The 11309-nt window shown below is 46.1% G+C and overlaps 2 protein-coding genes across 2 annotated transcripts; one reads left to right on the forward strand and one right to left on the reverse strand.

Moving 5' to 3' along the window:
* Nucleotides 1–552: 552 nt before the first annotated feature.
* Nucleotides 553–3829, forward strand: LOC119390417 (putative nuclease HARBI1). Its single transcript, XM_037658034.2, has 4 exons — nucleotides 553–850; nucleotides 959–1100; nucleotides 1386–2403; nucleotides 3009–3829. Exons 1-3 carry the CDS (start codon nucleotides 590–592, stop codon nucleotides 1892–1894), a joined length of 912 nt encoding a protein of 303 aa, XP_037513962.1. The 5' UTR covers nucleotides 553–589; the 3' UTR covers nucleotides 1895–2403; nucleotides 3009–3829.
* Nucleotides 3830–6025: 2196 nt separating this feature from the next.
* Nucleotides 6026–11069, reverse strand: LOC119380256 (uncharacterized). The gene is made up of 5 exons (XM_037648978.2): nucleotides 10846–11069; nucleotides 10663–10774; nucleotides 10262–10325; nucleotides 9760–10058; nucleotides 6026–6720 (listed from the first exon to the last, which is right to left on the reverse strand). Exons 1-5 carry the CDS (start codon nucleotides 11067–11069, stop codon nucleotides 6505–6507), a joined length of 915 nt encoding a protein of 304 aa, XP_037504906.1. The 3' UTR covers nucleotides 6026–6504.
* Between the last annotated feature and the right edge of the window lie 240 nt (nucleotides 11070–11309).

Below are 11309 nucleotides of genomic sequence, written 5' to 3' on the forward strand. Positions count from 1 at the left end.
AGTGCGATTGTACGCTTCTGCCACGCAATATTACATACGTTGAAGGAGTCCTGACACAAAAATTTTCGCCCCGCGTTTTTTTTGCTGCAATGTGTTGCTGGGGTGCTATCGCGGAACGATTCTATTCCTTTTTCTATGCTTTTCGCCGCCATTAGTCGTCTCCGATTGGTCGAAGGGAGGCCATGTTATTTGTCAATCAAACAACCATAAAAAAGCGTGACGTCAAAATGACGTTTACACACTCATTATGCAGAGAGAAAAGGCATAATTTTTAGCATCGCCAGAGAGCGGGTCGTTTGGAAAGGCATCGAAAATGGCGGCTCCGCTGATCGGGATGGCGGTTGCGCTCATGCGACGCCGGCGACAACAACGCGAGCCCGACGATGCGTTTGACATGACAGATGACGAATTTCGGCGGCATTTTCGACTCTCGAAGGAAACTGTGCGATGGTTGTGTGGTCAACTGGCCGAGGAACTGGAAGGGGTGCGAGCGACGCGGCTCTCAGTGGAACAAAAGGTGTTGTGTGCGCTGCGCTTCTTTGCGACCGGGAGCTTCCAAGGTTCCGTCGGGAGCGAGACGACGATTCACATGGCGCAATCGACTGTGAGCGAATGCGTCAAACGCGTCGCTCAAGCTATAGTGAAAGTGGGCGCGCAAAATGGGTGGGTGCGCTTCCCGACGACGACCGAAGAAAAGGCGGCCGTGAAAGAAGGCTTCCTTCGGCTCGGCGCCATTCCGGGAGTGATCGGCTGCATCGACGGCACCCTCATCGGCATCAAGGCGCCCAAGGGACCCCGCAAGGCTTCGTTCATGTGCAGGAAGCACTTCTACGCCCTCAACGTTATGATCGTGAGTTAACCTCCGACTTGTTTGCCTTTCGTTTTACTGCGCCCGCGCCGGCATCTTTTGTTGTGTTTGCTTGCTAACAATGGGCTTTCGCCGCGCACGCTTTCCCAGATCTGCGATGCGGCGATGCGGATCCTGGCCATCGACCCTATGCGACCGGGGTCAGACCATGACTCGTTCGTCTGGCAGACGACCTGGCTGCGCCGACGGTTCCTGGCGGGGCGCATTGCAGAGCCAGGCGAATACCTGCTTGGTGAGATTAAAACGTTTTCCTCACGGGAGAAGTTGTGTTAAAAAATTTTGAGACCCCCCTGGGTCCTGCCCGAAGGTTTAAAAAAAAAGTAGTAGTGCAATCACTGTGCGACTTCTTTTTAGAAGGATGTGGCCCAAGTGATCAGAACAAATGAATAGAGCACTGCACTAAGGGTCTCGACAATTGTTGCAGCAGTGATGTAACATTATGGCCTCTGATGTTGACTACTAACGTTATGCTACATGGGTATACGTAGCATAGTACACTATTTCCGTCTTTGTGCAGGTGACAGTGGCTACCCATTGGAGCCGTGGCTCCTCATCCCGGTCTCTGGTGATCCTTCCGAGCACAGTGCCGAAGGCAGGTTCAACGCTGAGCACATCACCATGCGCTCCATTGTGGAGCGGTGCATTGGCATGCTTAAAGCCCGCTTCCGGTGCTTGCAGCGTTACCGCACCCTCCACCACGAGCCAGAGCGTGCTGCTGACATTATTGCAGCATGTGCTTCCCTTCATAATCTATGCTTAGGTGAGGGTGCCACTGAGCCGGTTGATGAGTTTGAAGGCATTGAAGACTTTTTCAGCAGCAGCAGCAGCAGCACCAGCAGCGAAGATTCTAACGGGTCCCCCATCCAACAGGGTTTGACCCGAAACAGGGCCACAAGAAGCTATTATTTAAGAGGGCGCGCAGTACGGGACGGTGTCATTGCGCGCTTTGGCACCACCCGTGCGCAGCACTACGAGTACTTGAGGAGGGTGCGCCGGCGGTTGCGACGCCAACAGCATCGTTGGTAGATGCGTAATGCAGCAGTTGGAGTAGTGTGTATTTAAGAGATGTCAAATAATTGATTTACACATATTATTACTGCGTTGATGTGTGACCTCTTTCAGGCATGGTACAAGAATTGTGATGAAAAGAGAACATATGCATTCTTGCAGAAAAGCCAGTGTAAAACAAAAGTATGAACATACACTGCACTGGAGCGTGGTCATATCCATACAACATTTCATGTGTTAAGCTTGCTGCTGAGGGTGGGATAAAAGCTGTGTTGTTTTTTACGCGCCAATATTTTGTCTGGCGACTTCTTTTCACAACTGTGTAATGGGTGAAGCAATGTGGCTGAATTGTGTTGCATAGCATGCACTGCAATGTTACTTTTTTTTTACATTCGAAAGTTTTCATTGCTTAGTAACGAAATGTAGCCCCTTTGATGATGCTGCTGCTGCTGCTGTCGAGTATGTGCCATTGCCCTGTAATATCCACTGAAATGCAACCATGGTTTTGTTTTTTTTACATATGAAAGGTCTCTCGTTTGTCTTGGCATACGAGCGATTGTGATGTAGCTGTTAGAATTTTTGCTGCCGTGAATGAGATGGCGAACAACTTGTTCTGCCTGTAGGTATGTTCTGCATTTCTTTTGTCCCGCCTGATTTAAGAGATGTCAAATAATTGATTTACACATATTATTACTGCGAGGATGTGTGACCTCTTTCAGGCATGGTACAAGAATTGTGATGAAAAGAGAACATATGCATTCTTGCAGAAAAGCCAGTGTAAAACAAAAGTATGAACATACACTGCACTGGAGCGTGGTCACATCCATACAACATTTCATGTGTTAAGCTTGCTGCTGAGGGTGGGATAAAAGCTGTGTTGTTTTTTACGCGCCAATATTTTGTCTGGCGACTTCTTTTCACAACTGTGTAATGGGTGAAGCAATGTGGCTGAATTGTGTTGCATAGCATGCACTGCAATGTTACTTTTTTTTTACATTCGAAAGTTTTCATTGCTTAGTAACGAAATGTAGCCCCTTTGATGATGCTGCTGCTGCTGCTGTCGAGTATGTGCCATTGCCCTGTAATATCCACTGAAATGCAACCATGGTTCTGTCTTTTTTACATATGAAAGGTCTCTCGTTTGTCTTGGCATTCGAGCGATTGTGACGTAGCTGTTAGAATTTTTGCTGCTGTGAATGAGATGGGGAACAACTTGTTCTGCCTGTAGGTATGTTCTGCATTTCTTTTGTCCCGCCTGAGATAGCTGTATGCTGTCGTTTTGCAGTGCTCATTGACATCCATTCCTGTTTGTCTTTTCACTCCCTATGGAAGCAATGAAGCCTCCGATCGCACAAAAATGCAACGCACACAACACCTTCCGCTCCTTTAGAAGTGTCGTCGTTCACTCCACTTCCAGTTCCTATGTCAGTTGACCACACAACCATCGCACAGTGTTCAAGAGACAGAAATGCTGTTGAAATTCATTATCTGCCATGCCAGAGAACATGCCTCACTTGAAGTGCAGTCATATGCAGAAAAGTGAAATTACCAATGAGCATAACGTGAACGTAAAGTGCCTGTACTGGAAGAACGGTACTCAGTAACTTGGAATTTTCTAGTTACAGCACAAGTACAAGATGCAAAGTGTAGTAGCAGTCATAGCATGTACACAGGGTGTGTCCAGATATTAAATTTCGTTTTGATGCTTGTGCTGCTTCCAATACTTCCCGTACAAACCCTGCAAACGAGGAACCCCGGTACGTGCACCCTAATCGCGTGACAAAAGGAAATATTTCACTGTTGATGAATGCACACAACCTGTCCGTACTTGTAAAAAGAGCTGTGTAATGTGTCTGCACAGTTTGTACAATGCAAGCCAGCATCATATGCGCAAATAAAAGCCCTCAAAGTTGATGTTTTATTTCTTGCATAAATATTCATTCCTTTTTTTCCTCGAACAATTCATTCAAGCAACACATTCTGTTTATACAATAATGTAACTACTGTATGGAAACTGCATTGGATGTCACACAGTATGGTACATCTTGTAAGAACAGTAGCTTAGAACACGATACCATGAACCGCGTTTGCTTGTAATAATGCACCACTAATGGCAGATAACGTTTCACTGGTTGTTCCTTTCATGCAGCTGATGACAGAGCACACAAAAAAAAAACATCCAAATGTTTACATGCATCACACTACATGAGTAATTGACAGTAATCCATTAAAAAAAACACTGTTAAGTTGACTTTACGTAACAGTGTCCTACCACCAGTATGTGGTCACGGCTGTATCTCCTACGTCAAACAGTAAAAGTACTCGAAACATCGCATTCCTGCAATGCAGGGAAGCATACAGCATATCACATTGCCATGACTTCCCTCCCGAAGACAAAGTGCAAAGGTATGCTTTGTTGATATCACACAACGTCAAACAATGTTTCTTAAGTCTATTGTGTATTGCCACTAGTAAGGTACATATTTTCATGAAAGTTGCTCATCTGGAAGTCACCTTAATTGGTATTTAAATGCATACAAACTATTGTTTACTGGCAGGAATGATTGCGCCTCCACATGCAAAAGTAAGCACTGAGTGCACATTTTTTATAAATGAGCAATATTGCACATAAAGGCTACATTCAAAGTGAACCACATAAAAAAAACACTAAAGGGATCACAGCCTGTATCCAAAAATACACATGTCACAGTAAAAGAGAAGGCATGTGCAACTCCCATAACATTGTGTTAATCAAAAAATAAAAAAAGCATACAATGAAAACAAAGGAAACATGCATTCACCATGTGCCGAGTTAATGTGACGCAAGGGACAAGCTATGAAGTCGTCAAACTACACAGAATGAACAAAATATAAAAAACAATCTCACTTTCCTGCCTCAACACATTACATAGATGAGACTAGATGAATGCAGGGAAGGAACACAAGGAAGGAATTTTTGTCACAAGATTTTTTTTTTGTGTGCGACGCTTCTTACACATTTAGCCTATGAAGACATTGCACTGAAGAAAGCAATGTTGCCATTTCGTGAGACAGGATTAAAATGCAAAAGACTTGCCATGAGGCATCATAAGTAATGTAGAATTAGAACAATGAGACACCTTTCAATTTGCCGTCCACTGTCAGCTGGTGGTACAGCATTGCAGTTTGGACACTCCTGCTGGGCATTACAGTAGACTCCTGTTAAACGAAAGCTGAAGGGACCAGGAAAATATGTTTCATTTAACAGGAGTTTCGTTTACTGAGAGATGAAAAGGGGTGCAGAATTCAAGCACAAAACCAATCATGTTAGAGGCAGCTGTTCCATTTAAGCAGCAGTTTCATTTAAGAGATTTTCGTTTATTGAGAGTCTACTGTACTAAAATGTTGCAGTTGTGCCTTAATGAAATGGTGACATAAAGAACTGTTGTATGTTACAGATACTGGGGCTTCATACCATCAGTGGTAGATGGGCAAGTGTGCCAAGAAAAAAAAAGTGACAAAAATTCCTTCCTCCGTAAAATTTATGCTAGAAGGATCCGTTGATGGTTGGTACATGTGTTGAATATACTGAGTATGTACAGCGCAATGAAACGAAGGCAAGAGAAACACACAAACGACATAGACTGGCACTGACTTCCAACTGAATTATTGAAAAGCATGAAGCCCGCTTTTACGCATGTGCACATCTTATCAGCAACTGAAACGAGTCATGGGTGAGCATACATCTCTCTGTCACTTAGATACACGCTTGGCGTAATTACACACTTGATACCGGATTTCCTAATGTGGGCTGCCTCGAAGTGCATTTACACTTGTTGCAGTGATATGCAAGATGTCCGCCTGAATTGTTTTTTTACAAAAAAAAAAATACTCTTGTGCTCTGATGTTGAAACGTAGCCCGCCGGCCCAATGTACTCTTTTCCACAGCTGAGTGGCATCTTGTATAGCACGTGAGGCACACAGTCGGTGTAACGATGAGCATGCTTCTTCGTGCAGGATTTTTTCTATTCTTTGGTGAGCATAGGGCAAATCTGACCTAACTTACAAGGCGCAGAAAATACCACTTTCACACCACATCGCAATCTTAAGAAGATCACCCAAAGGTATGACGTCAAAGTGGTGTTTTCTGCGCCTTGTAAGTTAGGTCAGATTTGCCCTATGCTCACCAAAGAATAGAAAAAATCCTGCACGAAGAAGCATGCTCATCGTTACACCGACTGTGTGCCTCACGTGCTATACAAGATGCCACTCAGCTGTGGAAAAGAGTACATTGGGCCGGCGGGCTACGTTTCAACATCAGAGCACAAGAGTATTTTTTTTTTGTAAAAAAACAATTCAGGCGGACATCTTGCATATCACTGCAACAAGTGTAAATGCACTTCGAGGCAGCCCACATTAGGAAATCCGGTATCAAGTGTGTAATTACGCCAAGCGTGTATCTAAGTGACAGAGAGATGTATGCTCACCCATGACTCGTTTCAGTTGCTGATAAGATGTGCACATGCGTAAAAGCGGGCTTCATGCTTTTCAATAATTCAGTTGGAAGTCAGTGCCAGTCTATGTCGTTTGTGTGTTTCTCTTGCCTTCGTTTCATTGCGCTGTGCATACTCAGTATATATCAATAAAATTTAGGCGCTAGGAGGCTGAGGTGGGCGAGTGACTAGTGCAGCCCCACCGGCCAGGGCCTCCAAAAGTTGCTGCAGCAGGCGCTGAGTACAGTCATTCGCCCTGCGCTCTTGGTCGAGGCGCTGCTGCTGAACGTGGCGCAGCCGGCCCACCTCTTCGGTCAGGCGGCAGAGCTGGTTTTCCAGCCGTTCTTGGCTGGCCATCTGGGCCTCGTGATGCTGGTTGAGAAAAAAATTCATGTATTTACAAGAAGATGGTACCAAGGCCTCAGATTATAATTGAATTGTTCCTGAATAGTAGTATTTTCAGTGCATACTATTATTGACTTTGATTGCACCAAACAAACATGCATAACAATCGCTGTGACCATCTATGCTTGTTTGTTTCACAACATCAACACATTAGGCCCACAGATTGCTAGCATAAACATACGTGACGTGAACATGAATAAGCAAGTGCACCGCTTAGTGGTGGCACTCGTAATAACAAATGTTAGTGTTTTTTGTCCCAAAACCATGACATCACTATGGGAGATGCCTTAGTGGAGGACTCCGCAAACTTCAACCATCTGGGGTTCTTTAACATGCTCCTAAGTCTAGGTACATGGGCCTGTAGCATTTTCTTTCGCCTCCATCGAAAAAGCGGCCACCACGTCCGGCATTTGATCCCGTGACCTGTGGGTAAGCAGTGAAGCAACGTACCCACTAGACCTCCGTGGCGGGTGGTAGCACTTGTAAACATAATGATTGACTTCCTCAGCGCCTCAGTGTTTGGATGCAAGTACAGTAAAACCTCATTAATTCGAACTCGGATATTTCGAAATCCCGCTTAATTCGAAAGGTTTCTGCGGTCCCGTATTTTCCAATGTAAATCTGAGTGGATATTTTGAAGCGGTGGTCAGCGCCAGCCCGGTTAATTCGAAAACTTTGGGTGCCTTGTGCCAATTCCCGATCCCGATTTCGCCGCAACTCCGTGGAAGCGACGGCCATTAGGAGCCACAGGGCAATGCAGTGCAGCGATATTAATGTGTGACAGTTGAAGCAACCCAGCCTCGCTGGTGCTAGCGCAAAAAAAAGTAATAAAGACAAAAAAACGCGGTCTCGTGGTCAGCTACAACGTGCGCCTGCGGAAAATATGACGTGCTTCACTGCAACACAGCGGTGACACGCGGGCAGCATGTCGCATGCTTCTCACAACGTCAGCGCGTCATGATTTACCCACTTCTTTTTTGGAAAAGAAAAGATAATAAAGGACGACCTGACGGAATTCATGATGTATGCAAACCTCCGACTGGCGGTTGCTCCGGCAATTTGCGCACTTGCAATGCTGGCGGAGTTCTTGCCTGTAACGCCTCCTTCGAAAACTCAGTTCGAAAACTTCAATGATCATGTTTTCCAGCCAGAACAGATCGCGGATTCCGTCACACTGGCCATTATCATATTCTTTATTTTACCAGAAAGAATGGGCGAATGGCCGCATCATGACGCGCTGACGCTGCGAGGAGCAGGTGAGCCCGCGTGTCACCACTGTGCTGCAGTGAAGCACGCCGTTTTTTCCGCAGGCACGCATTTCAGCTGACCACGAGACTTTTTTTTTTCTTTCTTTTTTTTCTTGCGCTGACAGCAGCGAGGCCCGCCGTTTTCGCGGGTTTGCGGCAAAAATGGGACCGGGTATTGCTGGAAAACCACCCTTGGAGCCGCAAACTAGAAGGCCAAACGACCACCTCTGATTACTTTCAGTAATTCAAAGTTCCTTGCATCCCGCTTTTTGTATGTTTCGTTAATTCGAAAACCCGCTTAATTAGAAAGTTTTTCACAGTCCCAGTGACTTTGAATTAACGAGGTTTTACTGTACATTTTGTTATTGTGCAGAGCACTACCAAAACTAAGTGTACGCGTGCAATGTCAATACATGGTGCCGCAGTTTAAGGTGCAGTCCAATTTCTCAAGTGCTCACATTTCAATGTAACAACAGAGTAGTGTTTTGACCAGCGAGTGAATGGCTACACACTGATGTGAAACAGCACTGCAGAACGGCACAATGACAAGAACACTATAATGGAATGATCTTCAACAGTCTATAGATCATGCGCACAACAGGTTCACCTAACACGTACGACATTCCCAAATATGGCAGTAGTGTGCGCTTTACATATGCACCAAAATATTTTCCCAAGTTCAAGCAATAAGGAAACTTAATCCATTTAACATCACGTTCAGGCATCTGTAGGTGCTGCCTTCTTTCCATAAAGATGGGTAAGAATGCTATTTGCCCTTCTTTTCTTGAACTGCTTGTGTAGCCTCATTTAGGCAAGTAAGGGCCTAAGCAATACCACTAATTGCATCATGCGAAGGTGTACAAGAAGTAATAAAACCATTAGAGGAGTACTGTACCACTTTTCAAGTAATAACTGATTGACCTCAGCACTGATGTTTATTGTCTTGCGCTTCAAGTGGCGATCTGTCGCACGCTTTAAGCGCTTTCTCCCTCGTCTCATACCGATAAGTGTTAGAAATTAACAGGGAGGGATGGCACAAGGGCAGAAGCTACGTCATCGTGCGTCATGACCTTGAATGCACGTCAAGAAACGTGCCTGCACTGCCATTCCAATGCTGCAACACCGGCACATGGTGGCATACTGCACCAAGAAGCGCATCTGATTGAAACACCGCTCTATTCAAGTCAGCTACTGGCCAATGGAAATGCCATATCTTCTATGTTGAATAACAAGCACCCGCCACTGAACATAGTGAGTACCTGCCTCTGGACGAAAAAAGGGCGCCCGAAAAAAATGGCAACAGCGTGATTCGCTAGCAACCTCAGCGTGCCTCATACAACTACAAAATGTGGCTGATGTGTTCACAGTAGTGAATGTTTGTAGAATGCCTTGTTTCACCATGCCCGAGATGTGATTCATGACCTCTTTAAATGTAGGTTTTAAGGTCGTTTACCAATTTATACATTCTATACTACAATTTCACCTACACCACTTACACGTGCAAACAGGTACAGTCGCCACGGAGAAATTATTAGCACAAGTGACTACACACTTGAGCAACAAAATTGCAAACACCAATGGAAATGTCGGTGTTACCATGGGCCAATTTTAGCTGGCCACTCGTGCTTTAACAGGCAAGCCGTGCCTGCTGCTTTCTCCGTGTCATGCTGGCGAACAAGATGAGCAGTATTGATGCGATATTGGCAACTTGTGCTACTCTTGTTATGCCGTGAATGTGCATGGCTGTAGTTATACGTACACGCCGGTTTTGCTCCAACATCTTGTGGTGGAACTTGCGGTCTGCCACGGCCCTCGCATCAGCACACTGGCCCTGCCGCACGTACTCAGCCGTAGCCCGGCACACAGCTTCCTCCAGCTGCCTGGGCTGTCTTCGGCGGGGTTGAGGCTGTGGTCCGGGCTGCGGCTGCGAAGGTCCAGGCTGCGGCTGCGAAGGTCCGGGCTGCGGCTGCGAAGGTCCGGGCTGCGGCTGCGAAGGTCCGGGCTGCGGCTGCGAAGGTCCGGGCTGCGGCACTTGTGGCTGGAGGGGTATTGGTTGCACTGGTGTGTGTGAAACAACAAGAAGAAATATTACTCATTTACTGTTACACCACTCTGAAAACATGCCACTTTACTATTCTAAAACTTCATCCTGGAAACCTCATTTTCAGGTACACATAATTACGACTACATGCTTCCCTGTCATGAAAGCATGAATATCTAGAACATAAGTTCTCACAGCACAAACACATAGGTTGCCTTACGGTCAACGTCGCTCGGCCCCCGGCTAGTAGCTGCACGGGAGGTTCCCACCTCGACCTCAGTCTCCTGCATTTGAGCATAATACGTTGATGACACATGCTGCGTATCGGGTGTAACAAGCATCGTTTAAGCAAGCTAGTTTCGAATGTATAGCCGACCATCGCACAAGCTTCATGCATAAAAATGACAACAATGAACATCTTCACAATCTCGCTAAAGGATTCATCTTTCAAGATCACGTAAGCACGTTAAAGTACCATGCTTGTGCTCTCATAACAAGTCACAGTATTCTGCATTTAAAAGTATGGACTGTGGCAATGGAACAAATTTCGGCAATCACAATTCCCACTTTTATCGCTATCTGACTGGCACGGACATGATTAGCGAGAGAAAAGGTACGCACCACGTCGGGAACGGGGTAATACTCTGGCGGGGTGGTGACGACTGCGCCGGTCCTCTCAAGGATGTCCAAGACGCGGCCGTCAACGCCGCCAACCCTGCCGCCACCCATGGCGCTGCAAAATAAAAAGAAAACACAACCACAACGTGAAACGACAATGAAGGCGCAGATTATTACAGAGCTCACTTTCTCTCGCTTGTCGATCTCGCGAGCTCCTTGCGCGCGCCGCAGACCATCTTCGCCCAGTGGTTACGCCATAGTTGTGGCGATTTAACCGCGGGCCCCTGCTGATTCAGCAGCGTGGCGATTTCTTGCCACAGCTGCTTCTTTCGAGCAGCAGTCATACGCGGGGAGACCTCCGTGCAAGATCTCCCCAGGTACGGGTGCTGCTCGAGGAACTGTATCAGCATGTCCCTCTGAACTTTCGAAACGCGCGGTCCTTTCGCCGACATTTTTTTTCCCAACCGACTTCCCACATCAGCCATCCCGCAGAGGAAATTTAAGAGGCAGAACCTTCCTCTACGCTGATCGTTCTACCTTGCAAAAATCGTTCTCATTTTCGCACTCTCATTCTTTTCCGTATTATATTTTTAACCTAACAAAAATAATAAATGCGCTACACTAAGGTTTAAAAAAAAACCTCCTTGCGC

This window comes from Rhipicephalus sanguineus, chromosome 1, assembly GCF_013339695.2.
Source record: "Rhipicephalus sanguineus isolate Rsan-2018 chromosome 1, BIME_Rsan_1.4, whole genome shotgun sequence".
NCBI classification, from domain to species: Eukaryota; Metazoa; Arthropoda; class Arachnida; order Ixodida; family Ixodidae; genus Rhipicephalus; species Rhipicephalus sanguineus.